The sequence below is a fragment of the Ipomoea triloba genome, chromosome 3, assembly GCF_003576645.1.
Source record: "Ipomoea triloba cultivar NCNSP0323 chromosome 3, ASM357664v1".
Lineage (NCBI taxonomy): Eukaryota > Viridiplantae > Streptophyta > Magnoliopsida > Solanales > Convolvulaceae > Ipomoea > Ipomoea triloba.
Window position 1 is genome coordinate 15,866,500 of NC_044918.1, and position 20,346 is coordinate 15,886,845.

General features: G+C 34.7%; 2 protein-coding genes and 2 long non-coding RNA genes across 6 annotated transcripts in view; all 4 read right to left on the reverse strand.

Moving 5' to 3' along the window:
• Positions 1–540: 540 nt before the first annotated feature.
• LOC116013391 (serine/threonine protein phosphatase 2A regulatory subunit B''beta-like) lies at positions 541–9,171 on the reverse strand. 3 transcript variants are annotated; one of them, XM_031253116.1, is made up of 13 exons: positions 8,586–9,171; positions 6,398–6,640; positions 6,125–6,230; positions 5,627–5,726; positions 5,166–5,271; positions 4,864–4,954; positions 4,213–4,354; positions 3,606–3,753; positions 3,402–3,511; positions 2,492–2,648; positions 1,941–2,066; positions 1,663–1,828; positions 541–1,177 (listed from the first exon to the last, which is right to left on the reverse strand). In XM_031253116.1, the coding sequence occupies exons 1-12, from the start codon at positions 8,733–8,735 to the stop codon at positions 1,688–1,690; spliced, it is 1,620 nt and encodes a 539-aa protein (XP_031108976.1). In that variant the 5' UTR covers positions 8,736–9,171; the 3' UTR covers positions 541–1,177; positions 1,663–1,687. The 3 variants fall into 3 exon arrangements, with proteins under 3 accessions (XP_031108976.1, XP_031108977.1, XP_031108975.1); XM_031253117.1 differs by having other exon boundaries at positions 541–1,070; positions 8,586–9,170; XM_031253115.1 differs by having other exon boundaries at positions 541–1,143; positions 8,586–9,170.
• A 1,297-nt stretch (positions 9,172–10,468) lies between these two features.
• Positions 10,469–11,814, reverse strand: LOC116013854. Its single transcript, XR_004097294.1, has 2 exons — positions 11,656–11,814; positions 10,469–11,106 (listed from the first exon to the last, which is right to left on the reverse strand). It is a non-coding gene; the product is annotated as an uncharacterized LOC116013854 (long non-coding RNA).
• A 232-nt stretch (positions 11,815–12,046) lies between these two features.
• Positions 12,047–13,433, reverse strand: LOC116014064. The gene is made up of 2 exons (XR_004097339.1): positions 12,829–13,433; positions 12,047–12,265 (listed from the first exon to the last, which is right to left on the reverse strand). It is a non-coding gene; the product is annotated as an uncharacterized LOC116014064 (long non-coding RNA).
• A 1,278-nt stretch (positions 13,434–14,711) lies between these two features.
• The window catches only part of LOC116013797 (serine/threonine protein phosphatase 2A regulatory subunit B''beta-like), a 7,815-nt gene continuing 2,180 nt past the window's right edge, over positions 14,712–20,346 (reverse strand). Inside the window, exons 2-13 of the mRNA XM_031253726.1 lie at positions 19,958–20,200; positions 19,770–19,875; positions 19,313–19,412; positions 18,887–18,992; positions 18,640–18,730; positions 18,285–18,426; positions 17,659–17,806; positions 17,451–17,560; positions 16,973–17,129; positions 16,173–16,298; positions 15,899–16,060; positions 14,712–15,349 (exon numbers count right to left, since the gene is read on the reverse strand). Coding sequence (XP_031109586.1) covers positions 15,920–16,060; positions 16,173–16,298; positions 16,973–17,129; positions 17,451–17,560; positions 17,659–17,806; positions 18,285–18,426; positions 18,640–18,730; positions 18,887–18,992; positions 19,313–19,412; positions 19,770–19,875; positions 19,958–20,200 — 1,470 coding nt within the window. The 3' untranslated portion in view covers positions 14,712–15,349; positions 15,899–15,919. The remainder of the gene's footprint in view (positions 15,350–15,898; positions 16,061–16,172; positions 16,299–16,972; positions 17,130–17,450; positions 17,561–17,658; positions 17,807–18,284; positions 18,427–18,639; positions 18,731–18,886; positions 18,993–19,312; positions 19,413–19,769; positions 19,876–19,957; positions 20,201–20,346) is intronic.

Consider the following 20,346-nt stretch of genomic DNA (forward strand, 5'->3'; position numbering starts at 1 on the left):
AATAATCAATAGTAGTACATGTGCTTATTTGACCCTTTTGCCTTATTTATATTTTATACGGTGGTGATATATCAGTGGGAGACCCACGTCTGAGATATCTGGAACGTTTTGCCTCTGTTTCAGTTGGTCGGTTTTAATGTCGGAATGTGGGACCATTTACTGCGTTTTCTCTCTTCTGCTTTGGTCTCAGGAAAACAATTAATTAAGAATGGACATGACACGTTTTTTCTGGAAAGACAAGGGGATTTTGGTCAAACCTCTTATATTAGGTTCGATTCCTGATGGAGAACTCCCAGAAAGTACACTTTCTGCACTGGCCTACTATGATCGTGAGAATGATCACATCATGCGAACTGGGTACCCCAAGAGAAGTTCTGTAAAATGATGGGTTTGAAGCCTTTGGCTTCGGGAGCACTATGAGAACTGGGTACTAACCTGGTTTTGGGGGTCCCCCCTCCCTATTATCCAAAAAATAGCCTAAGTTGCTGTATACATCCATCATATACATTAATCAAAGCACAGATTATTTGTAACTAAATATTGAACAACACAAAAATAATCCATTACATAAACTCATAAAGTCATCACATGTCACAATGTACTATTGGGTCTATACGAGTATATTGCAGGATACTAACTGTCTGGAAAAAACATCTGAAACTTGGCACCTAATATGCTGAACCCCTTTCAATAAAAACATACAATGTTTCCCTGAAACAAATAACAAATTCGGTAGTAGGAAATAGTAACGTACCCGTACGACTAATCGAGTAAAAAAACAGAGTTCTACAAATTGTGAACAGCCAGAATGTAATTCTGCTTAATCGCCATAATTGTAACTTGCCAAGACACTTGCTATTCAAAATCAGAAGCCTCCTCATTTGCATGGAACTTTTTACTCAGTTGGCACGACATCTGTGCAGATAAAGATAAATAACCAGCCGCCCCGCAATCTCAAGAGATATATTTTTGTGAATGTGACAGATCAAATGATCCAACTTGATGATATGCTGCGCAAAATTGTCCATGGCTGTTCCATAGCCAGGCCGAATAAGCTTCAGTATGATCACCTGGTGAAAGAAGAGTGGAATGACTGATGCGCAATCAACATATCCAAGATAACACAATTTTTTGCATTCCACACTGCATGTCATGGAGTCAAATGGTATAAATATATCTGCATGAAATTCCCAATAAGAGCTAGGCTAGGCAAAGTTTGAAACTTATTGTACTTCGTAGAAACATCATAATAATCTTAATAATATTTACATGTATTATAATAGCATAGTATTCAAGTATCCACCTCTATTTTACCATTAGATCACAACATTGTGTGATCCATAACACAATTAACTTAGCTATAAAACATTTCTTGCATTCATATAAGGAATTTTCTAGTGTCACACCCCAACAAGCAGCAATTATGCCCTTTTATTTATTTATTTATTTCTTTCTTTCTTTCTTTCTCCCCCACCCCCAACCCCTCTTTTTCTAGCTTTAACTATTTCCTTGGGCATAGTTTTCTTTTTGGGAGTTTGGCACCTTAGAAACTCCAAAGATATTAAAATGTGGCAGTTTTTAGTTCAAATATGAAAGACAAGCTGGAATGCTTAATTGCATAGATACCAATTTCAATAATGCATCTGACCATACTGTTCGCACCTTTCTTGTATCTAACAACCAAATGTCAAAACGGAGCTTCAAGTGATTCATCCCAGACATCAGCACTTCCATTGGAGGCATCTTCAGCATCCTCCTCCATTGAAAGCCTAATATATTCTCTGTGTGCAAATCGATCCCACTCAGTCAAGTGTGGGTTCTCACGCTCCTGTAGAAAAGGAGAGGAAAAAAAGAAGAAAAAGCTGACTTAAACTTGGAATTTGAAATACAAGATATTCTAGCACTCCACAAAAGGCAGTAAAGCATTTGATTGCTAATACCTGACGAATTAGGAAAGGATCACGAGTTTCAAATGCCATAAATTTATTGAGATTAAAAAGAATGTTGAAAACACTTCCTGATAGTTTGCTTCCCTTCAAGTCACGTATTGTAATATAGCTTTCATCCTGCGAATAAGGAACATAAATCTTCATTTTTCTATAAATATCTATTCTTTCCAAAGCCAAAACAAACTATTATAACATCATAAAAGAAATTCATGTTATACTCCATGATTATAACAAAGGCCAAAGCTTTATACTTTCAAAAAGTTTGTCTAGGCAGGGATCACAAGACAAAAGCACGTAAAATAGGAAGGAAAATAAAATGGAATATTTTATACTCCATGATTAATAATTAATTATTCACAAAAATAAGACACCAATTCAATATGGTGCTTACAAGTTATAAAAGGCTTTACATACGGCCAAATTTGCATAGAGCTCTTAAGAGCTCCATAACTTCATATGCACTAACACTAGATCCTCAAACACATGAACTCTCCAAAAAAAAGAAGAAGAAGAAGAAGAATAAGGAGCAAATGGAATATTACCTCTGGATGGATCATGTCAACTATCTGGCACAAAATATCCTCAAAAAGTACCGGCTCTTGGGCCATGCATTCCATTCTATGCAACTGCTCCTCGTAAAAGAATTGCATTTCATTCCTTGTCAGAACACCATTTCCATCCAAATCTATGCACTTGAACCTGATCCAGATAATAACAAATTAGTCAATATATGTTACTCCGTAGTTACATAGAGTTCCCCAAAAATAATATTTCAGTGTAAACTCCCAAAGATTAAAGTTCACCTAAAGCATAATATAGGATAATTAGGATTAATGCACATGAAAGGGATTGAAAGATCTCACACTTCCAAATCATATCTAGGCTAAATGACCAAACAGAGAACTCACTGAAGATAATGGACAAAGCGCATAATTTAAAAAATTGCCAAACCACCTCAATTGGTGATAATGGGCATCCCAATATAGTAAGGAGGACATTTTTTTATGGACAGAGGGAATACTTTTCTAACCATGTGCCTTCATATCTTCATTTAGTTCTCTGGTATGTGGAAAAAGGGTTTCAAAGGAGTACTTGCACACTAGCCATAAAGAATAGAAACATGATGAGAAACTCCATCTATGCCCTCTAACCTAATCCATCTCACTATGAGGAAACATAAAAGAAAATTGAAGCAATTTGATGCAATTTAAGTTTCAAGATTGACTTGCAGGAATATACAGTTCAATTCAATTCTCCAACCTTAAAATAATCCATTTTTTATTAGTAATAATCTTCAGACTAATTCTAACCTCATGATCGCCATACCAATCTTAACAATGTAATACAAAATTTAGTGGTAAAATATAAATATCCTCACTGCATGGGATTCAAAGAGGAAGGAAACTAGGGCCAACTTTTCCTTGAAGTAGCAAGAATTTCAATGAACCATACCAGTATTCAAGACTAGGCTCAGATGACTTATCCTCCTCTGCCAATATGAAGTAAACAAAATCTTCATAACCCATCTTTCCTTCAACCTTACTAGTGAACTTTCTGGGGACCTTATAGATAACCAAATATAAATTAATTTATAAGATCTTTGTCATCATCATCAGAAAAAAAAAAAAAAAAAAGCATTACAGTCGAGATACAAACCTGAGAAAATATTCTATCAACAATCCGATAAGTAAGTGCATGGTTACCATATCTTATAACATTCTCTTTATCAATTAAGAAGTCATGATCTGTATCCAGCTCCCAAAATTTGCAATATATCACATAAAAGTGTTCATAGGAAAGGTACCTGCATCAAAGATAAATATCAAGAAAATTATCTCAGGCTACCTAGTTACGTTAGTAACTCCAAAGCGTGCAATTCCTTTTTTCATTTTTTTTTTAAAGATAATACAAGCCTAACAAATTTCCAAGTATGTATTTTTGCATTCAAAAAACACGATCTATCAGACTAGGTGGCAGCAGAATTGAGTTTTACCTTAGAAACACGATCTATCAGACTTTCAGAACTTAATGTGGTATTAACCCACACTCTTTTAGGGCGTGATTATAAAATTATGATAAGGGTAAAAAAAAAAAAAAAGCACACCCTCCCTTCGTCTCTCTCTCTCTCTCTCTCTCTCTCTATCGTGTATATATCTAAATATTTATTCAGGGGTATTCGGGTGTTGGAGGGAACAAATCCAAAACAATCTGCAAAAAGATTTTATGTTTGCCTAAAGCCCCTTAAAATTGGAACAATCTTCACCTCAAGACCTTGTTGATATCCTCTTCTTCATCTGCATGTTGCAATGCAGTAATTAGGTCTGAATGTTTCAGCTCCCTGAGGGTAAGACAGCGGTTACCCGATCTGTTTACGTAGTAAAAGATTCTGTATATAACAGTTTCAGCTGGAAGAAATAAAAATAAATGTCAAAATGAAGCAAAAAATGACTATTTGATTAATACACAATAAAGGTAAAAAGTAACAATTTAAGTTTTTATTTATTTTACCTTTTTGACATGTAAGTAGAGCCAGTCATTACTAGAGAGTAGAGAGTACTTTGTTGTTTGCTTTTAATTGGTAAGCATAAAAAATTGGATCATTACCCAATTTATTTATATATATAATTATATATATATATAATTCTTGTATACGTGCAATGCTTATCTTCTATGTGTAGTTCTAATATTATCAGAGACATCCTAGAAGGGGCAACTACAAGGACACAACTACAAATTAGAAAATTATATCATCAAACTACATAAGGATTCTCTGGAACTACTTTTGATTTCACAGAATTAGACTGGCAGAATTAATATGGTTTAGGAAATATCCTTAATTTAACAAGAGAACAGAATCACTGTTAAAAGATTATCAGAGAAAGAGAAACCAGAACAGATATCATCAAGATGGTACCATATCTTTCTTGAAATTCAGGTGTACTTTGTAAGAACTCCAGTCCTGGATGAGTTGCCAAAAGTTCTCTAAGTACAGGTTTGAAGTCCTCCTACAGTAAAGTTGGTTGAAAGATATCGTCATAACAAAGAGTGTTATAGTTCATCAGCTAAATATTTGAATTTGCATGCAAATTGTTTTCTTTGACAGTCACATTAACAGATCCTCTTTTTTTTTTTTTTGGTGTTAAGATATATTGACTGGAAAAAAGCAAATAAATTGTGCAGTGACATTTAATTTAAAGGCAAATTTTAAAAAACGACCTGTGTCAGATACTTAAGATCTGGCTGCTTCAAGATTGTGAATACTTGGGTCGCTATATCTTTAGTCAGCATACTGTCATTGATCCAATAATCAACAAAGGCATCCCTGAAATTAAGGGGAAAGGAAAATGACTTCACTTGGAACAAGAAACAAAATGAACAGGGAAAACCCAGAGGAAAGCAGAAAGAAGAAAGAAACTAGAAAGAAGTAGGGAAATCAAGTATAAAGAAATTTTAAGTAATATACTATTCCAGTACTCCATACTAATAGTGATCAAGTCAGCATACACGCTTTAAGGGGGGATCCAGTCTATAACAGACATAACAATATAACAGGGAATCCAACCAAGAAAGGAAACCCCCCTTGTAGGGTTTTCGTGGTCATTACAATAGATGTCAAAGGTATAAGCAGGAGTTTAGAGATCAAATTGATTGTCAAAATAAACTATGACAACATTTACCTGGTCACATTCCCTGTGCCGTTAACATCAATCTTCCTAAAAAGAGCAGTGGAGAAAAATGATGGTAGCTTGCATATTTCCTTAGTTATCAGTTTGAATTCTGACATCCAATGAGTATAAGAGTAAGAATATGGAGTAACAGTACTTCCCACATGTGACACATATAATGAAAATGGAAAATGCACAAATAACAGAATAGATAGTGAAACTTCTCTGTACCGTATCTCATATCAAATTATCAATTAACTTTAAGCACACAATTGTGCCAACCCAAACCATAGGCCATATTAAATAATTGAAATTCAAAGTTGATCTTTTACTAAGATATATCATGAATTATAATCTGAGTACCCCAATGTCCGAATTTTTGCACAGTGGCATAAATTTTTAATAATCAGATTTATTGGGGTGAACCAAATAGTTTAAGACAGCATAGTATATTCACCAAAATTTGCAAGCTCACTTGTAAATAACTATGGCAGAAAAAAAGAACCTCACCATGCATTTGTATTCCGTCCGCGTGACCGTAGAAAAACTGATTGATTCTAAATAAAGACCGTTCTTTCAATTCATTTGGAGGTGGACGGCCATTTTGAAAGTAGAACTGCAACCACAGGGAGTTTTTTCATCAAATGAAATAAAATAAAAAATGACACTCGATCTAATAGCCACAACAAGAAGTATTTATCATTATATATATAATTAAAATAAATAAATAAATAAGACAACAGCAGCTCCAAAGAGCTAATGAATCACAAGACAATTCCAAACCTGTGGTATCAGCTCTTTAACTGGTTGATTCACTAATTTCAGAGGAGAACCTAATTGAGAAGGCCCTGCCCTCTGCTTCATGATTCTAGGTGAACCTGATGAACTCCTTGGGGAAAGTGGAGGTGCACTTCCAGCAGGAAACATAGAAGGCAAAGAATTGCTTGTGGCAGAACTACTGCTTGAAGAAGTTCCTGAGACATTTAAGGTACCACCAGCCTTGGCATTAGAAACCAAATTTTTTACCTGCATAAGGAAGAATTGGATCTAAGTACATTATTACAAGAGAGGTCCACAAAATGACAGACAAGAAATAAAGAGCACAATAGAATTTCTTCTAGAATCAGAAGTGAAGGTCACACATGTCAAATTTCAGCATATACTTGAATCATGGATTTCAAAATACTACCTAAAATCCACATCTTGAGCACCATTTAGTATAGCATGAGTGAAAATAAATTATAATGCTTGTATCCAAATCCAAGCTTTGGCTGGAAAAAAGTGTGAACAGATATGAAGAGAAGAATCCTAAAATCCAGCTCTAAACTCAAATTCATGAGCAATACAGGCAGGCATGCCTACTTGCCTAGAATAATCTAATGCTCTATAGTCTGTCCATCCAAATTTTTTCTCCAGTTCAAATAATGAGGTTTGACAAAACCTACTTTTTACTCAAATTTTTATACTATGTAATTTAATGTTTAAGAAATAAAATTTATTGATTCAGCAACTACATAAAGAATTCTATTGAACAGAAAAGTCAAATTTTAAAATAATTTAAAAAGTATTAAAGGGGTAAATTGATCAAAGAAGAATTTGTTTGATCCATAACTAGTAAATGTGGTAGGCAGATTAGGACGGGGAATAGTATCGCAAACATACTGCAGCTAACACCTTGTCATTTTGAATACATAAAAACAGACTAGAATGTTGCATCTGTAGTTGTTGAGAGAAGGGTATTTGGTATTCTATCTTTATTTCCTCTGACTTCAGCATTTGATACGTTCTGAGAACTTTTCCTCTGTAAGATTATCTCTTTTCCTATTTCCTTTTTCAATCAAAAAGAAAATTATTCTTCACTCTATTATTTCAAACTGATTACAATGTGGGCATATGATATCAGGATTAAGATATCAAGAGCATACTGTTTCAAATAGTAATAGGACGTCAAGTACTCAAGTGTGCTATGATTTAAATTCTTGCAAGCATCTGAATACCACACATCATCACCAAGACTGACTCCATTGCATCACCCAAATATCAAAGGATGGTCCAAAAGAGATAAAAACTACTACTTTCTTCCATCCGACAAATGATACTCAATGCATGTGAAACATGCTTATCTCATGGAAAAAAATAAAATAAAATAAAATTGATGGTCTTTGATTTGTTTGACAAAGTCCTACTAAGATAAGGAAGCAACTCCAATGAGCCTTCAATGCAACCACTCCAATCAACTCCTCAATTGCTCACAAAACCACATGCAACTATATGCATCATATTTGATCTACATCAGATCTCCAATGTTAGAGCACTATATGGAATGGTCAAATGGATATCAGGTCTCCCAAGTGTGCCCACCAGTTAAGAACTAGATACCTTCCTAAACCCCGGAGTGAAAATCTAATCTGGAATTCAAAGACCAAACCCAAAAGCAGGCAGCAGCACATGTGAAAAGTCAGTTTAGGTATTGAAAATCAGCTCAAGCAAAGGTCACTACAATTAAAATTTGAAAACTACAATAATTTCATTAATCACCTCAAATATCAATAAACATTTGTTGCAGGGCACTGTTCCTTACTCCTAATCACTCAACCTGTGTTCTATCTTTAGTGTTAGATTTTTATATTTTTTTAACTAATGCATCCTTTCAGGTGTTTGCTTGTTCAGCAGAAAGCAAAAATGTATAAGAAAGCACAGAAGATATAACTGCTAGCCTGAAGGAGGCACATGACAAGGTGAAGCCCTTATTTCATTTTCACCTTCCTCCTGGTGGCCACCTTTGGTGATAACAGTTCATACTTTGAGATGTTAACTCCACTTAATGCTACACCTACTGTTTTCACTAATAATAATTGTGTGGGCTGACCCGATATAAGAACAAGCACAAACACATTCATGAGGATAAATTCTTAACAGAGGCATTGATTAAAGAGAACAGTAGTACAAAAAATAAGAGCGGATAGAATACCAAGGATGCGGTATCAGGAAGCGACAGCCATTGATCAAAGAGCTTCTCGGCAACATACGAATTGGCTTTGATGGCCAATGGAGACACCTCCGGGAGCTGCAGGAGCTCAGCGTCAAGACTGGCTACGTCACCATTAAAATCCAAATCCATCACGACCTCTCTACGAATCAGAATCTCAACTCAAACCAATGCTTAGATCTTCGAGCTCTCCCTCTAACATCTAGCAAACCCTAAAAAGGAGCCGAAACACCTCTCCTCACATCAAAGTGACTTCAATTCAAACAGCACTGCGTACTTCCGGGCAGAGCATGAGGGGATACCAAAACGCTTCAATTCACGGAGATCTTTGGGATTCCCCGAATCAAATGAATTGTACACCTTGTGAGAGCTCAAATGATTGATCGAATTTTTCCAATGTTTCGAGATCGGAGGAGGAGAATTTACAGAGAAAAGCGCGGCGTAACCCTTGAAAGGAGGAAGATGAGCCAAGTGCTGTCTGCCCGTGTGTGTGAAGAAGAGCGAGAAAGTGAAATATAATACAGGTGCGCTGATATATAGTCAGGAAATCCACGATGCAAAGACCAAGCACCACAAGCACGGGAGTGTCCGAACAATACACAATTTCTTAACTATAAACGGCATGTTTCATTGCCCATTTTGGTCATAACCATCACGGAGTAATTATCTTATTTATGAACAAATTTACAATACAGTGAGCATTATCTAGTCTAAATTCTGTATTAACTACAAATTTATTACAGGCTTATAATTAATATAATAATTTATTAAAGAGTTATTCTCCAATAAATCCTTATTGATAAGGTGTGCTTATACTAAAAAAAAAATGTAATAAGAATCATGAATAAAGTTTTGTTTACTTATAGAAAAGTGTAATACCTTTAAATTAAAATGTAAAAATATAATATTTTCTCTTAAGTAACAAATAATTTATTTCTGCTTAGTATTACAATTTTCCGTATACATATTACATTTTCATATTGTCCCGACTTGTCTGACGGAAAAGAACCCGTAAGACTATCTCATACAAATTTTTACATTTATTAAATGGTCCGTAACTTCTTTTTTTTTTACTTTGACACCCTTCACCACCATGGGTCTCCTTGCAATTCATCTATTCTATTTTATATGTAAAATTTTGACTTCAAAATTTTTATAATTGAGTAACTTTTTTTGTATATATAAGATACCAAAAAGTACTACGTACTTTTCATGGTATACTACATTTAACCATTGATAAACTATATTTCTCTGTAGATTAGCGAGCAATTGTGCCAACATTATTATTTATTCACTTTCCACTTTGTTTAAAAAAAAAGAAGTGCTAATACATGGCATTCACTTCCCACTTTGTTCTTCTGAGAAATTGTTTTTTTGAAGGATTCTTGTGAGAAATTGTTAGAACACTATTATTGGTTTCTTTCTCTTGTAACTAAATTCACTAAGCATGAGAAGGGGTAAAAATATAATTTAATAAATAGAAATTGTATCAGCCTCTTTGTACAAGAGAAACTTGACAAATGAAATATCACAGAAGAAAACCCACTCACAACTGAGTTGCATTCACAATGCAAGTCATACAATTATACAAAAGTCGATTGTGACAATGATACTGACCAATCAACAGAACTACCTGGAGGAAAACTGTTTCTCAATAAGTCCACTCCAGCCACATATTGCCACGGCCAGGTCTTCAAACCCCTACAAGAAAGTCTTCAAAAGAAACTAAGTAGGAGAAGGCTGTTGAACTGCATTTAACTTGAAGCAAAAAATTGGGTCAAGGAACACTTCCTCTACAACATGAGATCATCTATCCAATCCCATAGTATAACCATTATTAAGTAAAGAACTCTGTTTGGATCCTGTTTATCAAGTAACTAAGGAACTTCCTGATTGCCATATTTATCAACTCTCAAACAAGTTTATGGGTGATGCCCATTACATTAGAAACAGATTACTATGACCAAGTATTGGGCAATGGAAAATATCATTACACATGGCTGCCACAACTATTCAGGCTGCTATGAATGTCTCAATTGCAAAGAAAAGAAAGGTGAAAAACAGACGAAACCTTACAACCTAACAAAGCGAACCTATATATACCAACCAAAAAAGAAAAACTGAACCACTTATAAGAAAAACATTCTTGGAAGCACTATCTAGAACAAGTAATAAGTGTGGTTCCTTACATCTAGACAAAGAACAAAGTTCTACAAGCTGTGAACAAGACTCTGCTTCTGTTTAATCACACCATTTGCGTGACTTGACAAGAGACTCGGTATTCAAGCCAGGAGCTTGTGTAGTATGAAACTTTACTTGGTTAAACAAGTTCTGTGTAGAAGGAATTATCAATCGTCCCTCAATCTCAAGGGACCTTTTTTTTCAATTTTTTTTTTTTGTGAATTTGACAGATTGAGTCATCTCCGGTCATCCCCTTGAAGATTTGGTGTGCACAATTTGCCCTTTGATGTTCAATAGCCAGGCCAAACATGATTCTGTATGCCTGGTGAAAGTTGGAAAGAGCATAATATTGTCATGTAATCAAAATATTATTTAGGGAAGAAAACCCAAACAAACAAACAAATTTTCCATTTCACTGTCCACACCACACTTCATGAAGTAAAATAACACAAGTGATTTTGCATAAATCTCCTAGTAAAGCGCTTAATAAGGTTCAATGATAATTGAGACATTGCATTCTATAAAACAGAAAACCTACAATTAGTAGTATTTAATTGAATTACAACTGTACTGTGTTCAAGCATCCACTTATATCTTCCTGTCAATCTGTCATATCTAAACAGAAAATTTTGTAATACATAAAACAATTACTCTATGATAAAGAAGATGATTTTTTTATGTGCTTCAAAATTTTCTCTGCCTTCAATATATCTTGTATTACATATTAGCCACATAAGAACTTTCTTCTTTCTTTCTTAAATGATATTTCATTAGTAGCTTTTTTAGATGAAAGATATGTCAAGCTGGAATTCTTAGTTACATAGATATAGATCTTATTGGTGAATGTAACCACTAACCACACTGTTCATACCTTGTATCCAACAACAAAAAGTTAAAAGGGAGCTTCAAGTGATTCATCCCACATATCAGGACTTCCATTGGAGGCATCTTCAGCATCTTCCTCCATTGAAAGCCTAATATATTCTCTGTGTGCAAACCGATCCCACTCGGTCATATTTGGGTTCTCTCGCTCCTGTTAAAAAACAGTTAAACTCGGAATTTGAAATGCCAGATGCTATCACTTCCCCCCNACTCCATTGCATCACCCAAATATCAAAGGATGGTCCAAAAGAGATAAAAACTACTACTTTCTTCCATCCGACAAATGATACTCAATGCATGTGAAACATGCTTATCTCATGGAAAAAAATAAAATAAAATAAAATTGATGGTCTTTGATTTGTTTGACAAAGTCCTACTAAGATAAGGAAGCAACTCCAATGAGCCTTCAATGCAACCACTCCAATCAACTCCTCAATTGCTCACAAAACCACATGCAACTATATGCATCATATTTGATCTACATCAGATCTCCAATGTTAGAGCACTATATGGAATGGTCAAATGGATATCAGGTCTCCCAAGTGTGCCCACCAGTTAAGAACTAGATACCTTCCTAAACCCCGGAGTGAAAATCTAATCTGGAATTCAAAGACCAAACCCAAAAGCAGGCAGCAGCACATGTGAAAAGTCAGTTTAGGTATTGAAAATCAGCTCAAGCAAAGGTCACTACAATTAAAATTTGAAAACTACAATAATTTCATTAATCACCTCAAATATCAATAAACATTTGTTGCAGGGCACTGTTCCTTACTCCTAATCACTCAACCTGTGTTCTATCTTTAGTGTTAGATTTTTATATTTTTTTAACTAATGCATCCTTTCAGGTGTTTGCTTGTTCAGCAGAAAGCAAAAATGTATAAGAAAGCACAGAAGATATAACTGCTAGCCTGAAGGAGGCACATGACAAGGTGAAGCCCTTATTTCATTTTCACCTTCCTCCTGGTGGCCACCTTTGGTGATAACAGTTCATACTTTGAGATGTTAACTCCACTTAATGCTACACCTACTGTTTTCACTAATAATAATTGTGTGGGCTGACCCGATATAAGAACAAGCACAAACACATTCATGAGGATAAATTCTTAACAGAGGCATTGATTAAAGAGAACAGTAGTACAAAAAATAAGAGCGGATAGAATACCAAGGATGCGGTATCAGGAAGCGACAGCCATTGATCAAAGAGCTTCTCGGCAACATACGAATTGGCTTTGATGGCCAATGGAGACACCTCCGGGAGCTGCAGGAGCTCAGCGTCAAGACTGGCTACGTCACCATTAAAATCCAAATCCATCACGACCTCTCTACGAATCAGAATCTCAACTCAAACCAATGCTTAGATCTTCGAGCTCTCCCTCTAACATCTAGCAAACCCTAAAAAGGAGCCGAAACACCTCTCCTCACATCAAAGTGACTTCAATTCAAACAGCACTGCGTACTTCCGGGCAGAGCATGAGGGGATACCAAAACGCTTCAATTCACGGAGATCTTTGGGATTCCCCGAATCAAATGAATTGTACACCTTGTGAGAGCTCAAATGATTGATCGAATTTTTCCAATGTTTCGAGATCGGAGGAGGAGAATTTACAGAGAAAAGCGCGGCGTAACCCTTGAAAGGAGGAAGATGAGCCAAGTGCTGTCTGCCCGTGTGTGTGAAGAAGAGCGAGAAAGTGAAATATAATACAGGTGCGCTGATATATAGTCAGGAAATCCACGATGCAAAGACCAAGCACCACAAGCACGGGAGTGTCCGAACAATACACAATTTCTTAACTATAAACGGCATGTTTCATTGCCCATTTTGGTCATAACCATCACGGAGTAATTATCTTATTTATGAACAAATTTACAATACAGTGAGCATTATCTAGTCTAAATTCTGTATTAACTACAAATTTATTACAGGCTTATAATTAATATAATAATTTATTAAAGAGTTATTCTCCAATAAATCCTTATTGATAAGGTGTGCTTATACTAAAAAAAAAATGTAATAAGAATCATGAATAAAGTTTTGTTTACTTATAGAAAAGTGTAATACCTTTAAATTAAAATGTAAAAATATAATATTTTCTCTTAAGTAACAAATAATTTATTTCTGCTTAGTATTACAATTTTCCGTATACATATTACATTTTCATATTGTCCCGACTTGTCTGACGGAAAAGAACCCGTAAGACTATCTCATACAAATTTTTACATTTATTAAATGGTCCGTAACTTCTTTTTTTTTTACTTTGACACCCTTCACCACCATGGGTCTCCTTGCAATTCATCTATTCTATTTTATATGTAAAATTTTGACTTCAAAATTTTTATAATTGAGTAACTTTTTTTGTATATATAAGATACCAAAAAGTACTACGTACTTTTCATGGTATACTACATTTAACCATTGATAAACTATATTTCTCTGTAGATTAGCGAGCAATTGTGCCAACATTATTATTTATTCACTTTCCACTTTGTTTAAAAAAAAAGAAGTGCTAATACATGGCATTCACTTCCCACTTTGTTCTTCTGAGAAATTGTTTTTTTGAAGGATTCTTGTGAGAAATTGTTAGAACACTATTATTGGTTTCTTTCTCTTGTAACTAAATTCACTAAGCATGAGAAGGGGTAAAAATATAATTTAATAAATAGAAATTGTATCAGCCTCTTTGTACAAGAGAAACTTGACAAATGAAATATCACAGAAGAAAACCCACTCACAACTGAGTTGCATTCACAATGCAAGTCATACAATTATACAAAAGTCGATTGTGACAATGATACTGACCAATCAACAGAACTACCTGGAGGAAAACTGTTTCTCAATAAGTCCACTCCAGCCACATATTGCCACGGCCAGGTCTTCAAACCCCTACAAGAAAGTCTTCAAAAGAAACTAAGTAGGAGAAGGCTGTTGAACTGCATTTAACTTGAAGCAAAAAATTGGGTCAAGGAACACTTCCTCTACAACATGAGATCATCTATCCAATCCCATAGTATAACCATTATTAAGTAAAGAACTCTGTTTGGATCCTGTTTATCAAGTAACTAAGGAACTTCCTGATTGCCATATTTATCAACTCTCAAACAAGTTTATGGGTGATGCCCATTACATTAGAAACAGATTACTATGACCAAGTATTGGGCAATGGAAAATATCATTACACATGGCTGCCACAACTATTCAGGCTGCTATGAATGTCTCAATTGCAAAGAAAAGAAAGGTGAAAAACAGACGAAACCTTACAACCTAACAAAGCGAACCTATATATACCAACCAAAAAAGAAAAACTGAACCACTTATAAGAAAAACATTCTTGGAAGCACTATCTAGAACAAGTAATAAGTGTGGTTCCTTACATCTAGACAAAGAACAAAGTTCTACAAGCTGTGAACAAGACTCTGCTTCTGTTTAATCACACCATTTGCGTGACTTGACAAGAGACTCGGTATTCAAGCCAGGAGCTTGTGTAGTATGAAACTTTACTTGGTTAAACAAGTTCTGTGTAGAAGGAATTATCAATCGTCCCTCAATCTCAAGGGACCTTTTTTTTCAATTTTTTTTTTTTGTGAATTTGACAGATTGAGTCATCTCCGGTCATCCCCTTGAAGATTTGGTGTGCACAATTTGCCCTTTGATGTTCAATAGCCAGGCCAAACATGATTCTGTATGCCTGGTGAAAGTTGGAAAGAGCATAATATTGTCATGTAATCAAAATATTATTTAGGGAAGAAAACCCAAACAAACAAACAAATTTTCCATTTCACTGTCCACACCACACTTCATGAAGTAAAATAACACAAGTGATTTTGCATAAATCTCCTAGTAAAGCGCTTAATAAGGTTCAATGATAATTGAGACATTGCATTCTATAAAACAGAAAACCTACAATTAGTAGTATTTAATTGAATTACAACTGTACTGTGTTCAAGCATCCACTTATATCTTCCTGTCAATCTGTCATATCTAAACAGAAAATTTTGTAATACATAAAACAATTACTCTATGATAAAGAAGATGATTTTTTTATGTGCTTCAAAATTTTCTCTGCCTTCAATATATCTTGTATTACATATTAGCCACATAAGAACTTTCTTCTTTCTTTCTTAAATGATATTTCATTAGTAGCTTTTTTAGATGAAAGATATGTCAAGCTGGAATTCTTAGTTACATAGATATAGATCTTATTGGTGAATGTAACCACTAACCACACTGTTCATACCTTGTATCCAACAACAAAAAGTTAAAAGGGAGCTTCAAGTGATTCATCCCACATATCAGGACTTCCATTGGAGGCATCTTCAGCATCTTCCTCCATTGAAAGCCTAATATATTCTCTGTGTGCAAACCGATCCCACTCGGTCATATTTGGGTTCTCTCGCTCCTGTTAAAAAACAGTTAAACTCGGAATTTGAAATGCCAGATGCTATCACTTCCCCCCACCCCCCCCACCCCCCCCAAAAAAAAAAAACAGAAATTTTTTTGATTGCTAATACCTGACGAATCAGGAAAGGATCACGAGTTTCAAATGCCATGAATTTGTTGAGGTTAAAAAGAATGTTGAAAACACTGCCTGAAAGCTTGCTGCCCTTCAAGTCATGTAACGTAATAAAGTTTTCATTCTGCAAACAAGGAATATGGGTTCACATATTGTTATTACACCAGCAAGATACACAAGTTAGACAGTTGGCAGTACACCAGAGAGACAAACCAGGACATCTTTTTAAGAGAATTTAATGAGAAGGATTTGTATTGTTCTAATTAATTAGTGTTAAGAAAACAAAGAGTACTTCATTTTTCTGCAAATAAAGAATGCATTTGTTAGAAGAAAACTTACAAATATTAATCAAATACTGTAATTAGAAACAAAAGCTTCTCCTTTTTTTATTTTTTGATTTGGGCTTGGGGAGGGAGAATTATGAGATATGACAAAGCTTCTGGATTCCTAACCTTTCCAAAGCCAAAACAGATTATTCAAACAACATCATGTACATAACTCATTCTGGAAAAAGAAATAAGGTCAACAACTATGTCAACAGAATGTTTAATCCTCAAGCATGAATCACAAGATTACAAAAACATTCAAAACAAAACAAAAAATGTTTTTTTTTATAATTAATAATTTAAATCACAAAAGGAGGCATCATATCAGTGATTCCAAGAGGCTATACATAGGGACTCCATAGTGTCAGGCTCTTCTTACAAAATAACAACAACAAAAAAAAAAAGAAATAATAATAATAATAATGATAATAATAATTATTCTCAAGTCTCAAGCAAGCAAATGGAATATCACCTCTGGATTAATCATGTCAATCATTTGGCACAAAATATCCTCAAAAAGTATAGGCTCTTGGGCCATGCATTCCATTCTATGCAGCTGCTCCTCATAAAAAAATTGCATTTCATTCCTTGTCAGAATCCCATTTCCATCCAAATCTATACACTTGAACCTGATCCATGAAATTATGAAAATAAAAAATTATCAACACCAGATCAAGATTTGTAATTGAAAAAAAAAAAAAAACAATAATAAAATTCCACATATACGCATAGTGATTTCAATGCCCCTTTTCATGACCAAGACAATCTCCAAAATAGTTCTAACTTCATGATCATCGAATACCCATTAATCTCAAGGATACAATACAAAGTGTAGTAGCAAAACAAGCCATCTGTCAAATGGCTCGCTGTAGGGGATTCAAAGAGGATAGAAAGAAGGGTTTAACTTTTTACTGAAGCTACAACCCACTTCCATTAACATGAACACCTACCAGTACTCAAGACTAGGCCCAGATGGCTTATCCTCCTCTGCCAATATGAAGTAAACAAAATCTTCATAACCCATCTTTCCTTCAACCTTACTCGTGAATTTTCTTGGAACCTGATAAAGTATCCAAACATGATTTATTTTTAAGAGCTTGCCATCCTTATCAGAGCAGGCAAAACTAAAAATAAATGCACTATAGTGGCAATACAAACCTGAGAAAATATTCTATCAACAATCCGATAAGTAAGTGCATGGTTACCATATCTAATAAGGTTCTCTTTATCAATGAGAAAATCATGATCTGTATCCAGCTCCCAAAACTTGCAATATATGACATAGAAGTGTTCATAGGAGAAGTACCTGCATGAAAGGATGCAAGAATCAAGAAAATGAACACATAGCACCCAGACCCAGTTAAGTATGTACATCTAAATTCCCAACTGGAAAACAAGTCAAAAGCATTTCCTGCAGAACTATCAATTTCCTATATTTTTACAAGTCAAGGAGCTTTGATTTCTTATCATTGTATACCAAAATCTCATACAACTCTTCTTTTTGCCAAATTAGACTACACTAGGAGGCAGCACAATTAACTTCCAGCCGTTCCAGGATAAACATAGTGTAGAAGACAATGGAAGTGAATTATTGGAAATTTGCTACTTTGAGAACTTTACATGACAAGTTTCCTAATCCACCTTTTTGGGCATGAAAAGGGAATTGCCCAAAAAGGGAAATAAAAGAATTTGCAAACAAATTCTATGTATTGATTACAGAGTACAAGAATAGAAAGGGGGAAAACAAGGGACTTAAGGCCCCTTTAAAATGGTGCAATCTTTACCTCAAGACCTTGTTGATATCTTCTTCTTCATCTGCATGTTGCAATGCAGAAATTAGGTCTGAACGTTTCAGCTCCCTGAGGTTAAGACGGCCGTTACCCGATCTGTTTATGTAGTAAAACATTCTGTATGTAACAGTTTCAGCTGGCAGCAATAAAAATAATCGTAAGGACACAGGAAAAAAAAATGATAATTAGATCAAAGTCACAATTGAGGTTAGAAAAACACACCCAAAAAAAAAAAAAAAAGTCCCCGATAGTATTGGAATCCCACTGCAACACTCTCTTAAGCCACCTTATGGAAAGGTACACAAACAAATTTGGCTACAAATTTTAAATAAAGGACTAAAGTATGTACCATATCTTTCTTGAAATTCAGGTGTACCGTGTAAGAATTCCAACCCTGGATGAGTAGCCAAAAGTTCTCTAAGCACTGGTTTGAAGTCCGCCTACAGTCAATTTGATCAATTAAACATCATAAAACAGAGAATTATAGTTAATCTGCCAAACATTTGAATTTGTCTATGGAATCATATATTAACAGTCACAACAAAAGATCAAAAAGATTTTTGTAAGATGGGTAGACTGTAAACTAGAAAAAGAACCTGTGTTAGATACTTGAGATCTGGCTGCTTCAAGATTGAGAATATTTGGGTTGCTATATCTTTAGTCAACATACCACCATTGATCCAGTAATCAACAAAGGCATCCCTTAAAGCAAAGGGAAACATTTTCACTTAAAAACATTAAAGATAATGAACAATAAAATAATACTCTATAACCCCAAAATAATAATAATCCAGGGGAAAACAGAAACATGAGAGAAAGCAGAAGGAAAAACAAGCAAGGAGCAAGTAATTTAACACAATACTGAATGGAAAATCCAGTCTATAAAAGTCATGACATGAAACCAGAAGGAAACCTCCTGCCTTTAAAAAGTTTTCAAGGTCATTATAATAGATGTAGAAACCATAAGCACAGAACAGTAGAACAAATGAATTCTTAAGTACATTAAGACACACAAAGTTTACCTGGTCAAAATCCCAGTGCCACTTACGTCAATCTTTCTAAAAAGAGAAGTAGAGAAGAATGATGGTATCTTGCATATTTCCTTAGTTAATAGTTTGAATTCTGGCATCCAATGAAGAAAAAAAAAAGGTTACAAAATGGACTAAAAGTACTACCAACATGTGTTGCATACAAAAGAAAATGGAAAATCCATAAATGACAAAGCTGATAGTGAAACTTGTCTACATGTATCTCACATCAATTCACTTTGAGCAAACAAGTGTGCCATCCAAACTATAACCCATTTAAATAACTCAAGTTTGAAGTTGATCTTTCTCTATGATATATTCATGAACACAAGTACCACAGCTAGTAATCCTTGCATACAGGACTCTCAAAATAGTTCAAAAGACGAGGAATTATATTCACTGAAATTTCAAAGTTGACTTGAAGACACAAGTGGAAAGAAAAGAATCTTACCATGCATTGGTATTCCATCTATATGACCATAGAAAATCTGATTGGTTCGAAACAAACACCGTTCTTTCAATTCATTTGGAGGTGGAATGCCATTTTGAAAGTAGAACTGCCACCACAGTAAATATTTTTTTATTAAAAAAGATAAAAGCAGTTCTCAAGGATTAATGAATCACAAGACACTTCTAAACCTGTGGTATCAGCTCTTTAACCGGTTCAATCACTAATTTCAGAGGGGAACCTAAATTAGAAGGCCCTGCCCTCTGCTTCACGGTTCTAGGTGAACCCGAAGAACTTCGTGGTGAAAGTGGAGGTGCATTGCCAGCAGGAAAGATAGAAGGCAAAGAATTGCTTGTGGCAGCACTACTGCTTGAAGAAGTTCCTGAGACACCTAAGGAACAACCACCCTTGGCATTACTGACCAAAGTTTTTACCTGCAAGAGAAGAAAGGTGGATTTAAATATACTATTACAAAAAAAAAAAAAAAAAAAAAAGAGAGAGAGAGAAATGCACAAATGTGATAACAAGCAAAGAAATTATTAAAAAAAAAAAAAAAAAAAAAAAAAAAAAAAAAAAAAAA

Excerpts from the sequence above, each read along its gene's own strand:
- LOC116013391 (XM_031253116.1), bottom strand. The coding sequence starts at position 8,735 with ATGGATTTGGATTTTAATGGTGACGTAGCCAGTCTTGACGCTGAGCTC. Across the intron at positions 4,355-4,863 it reads TGAATTTCAAGAAAGATATG|CTGAAACTGTTATATACAGA; the intron begins GTACCATCTTGA and ends TATTTCTTCCAG. Across the intron at positions 3,754-4,212 it reads GATATCAACAAGGTCTTGAG|GTACCTTTCCTATGAACACT; the intron begins GTGAAGATTGTT and ends TCTTTGATGCAG.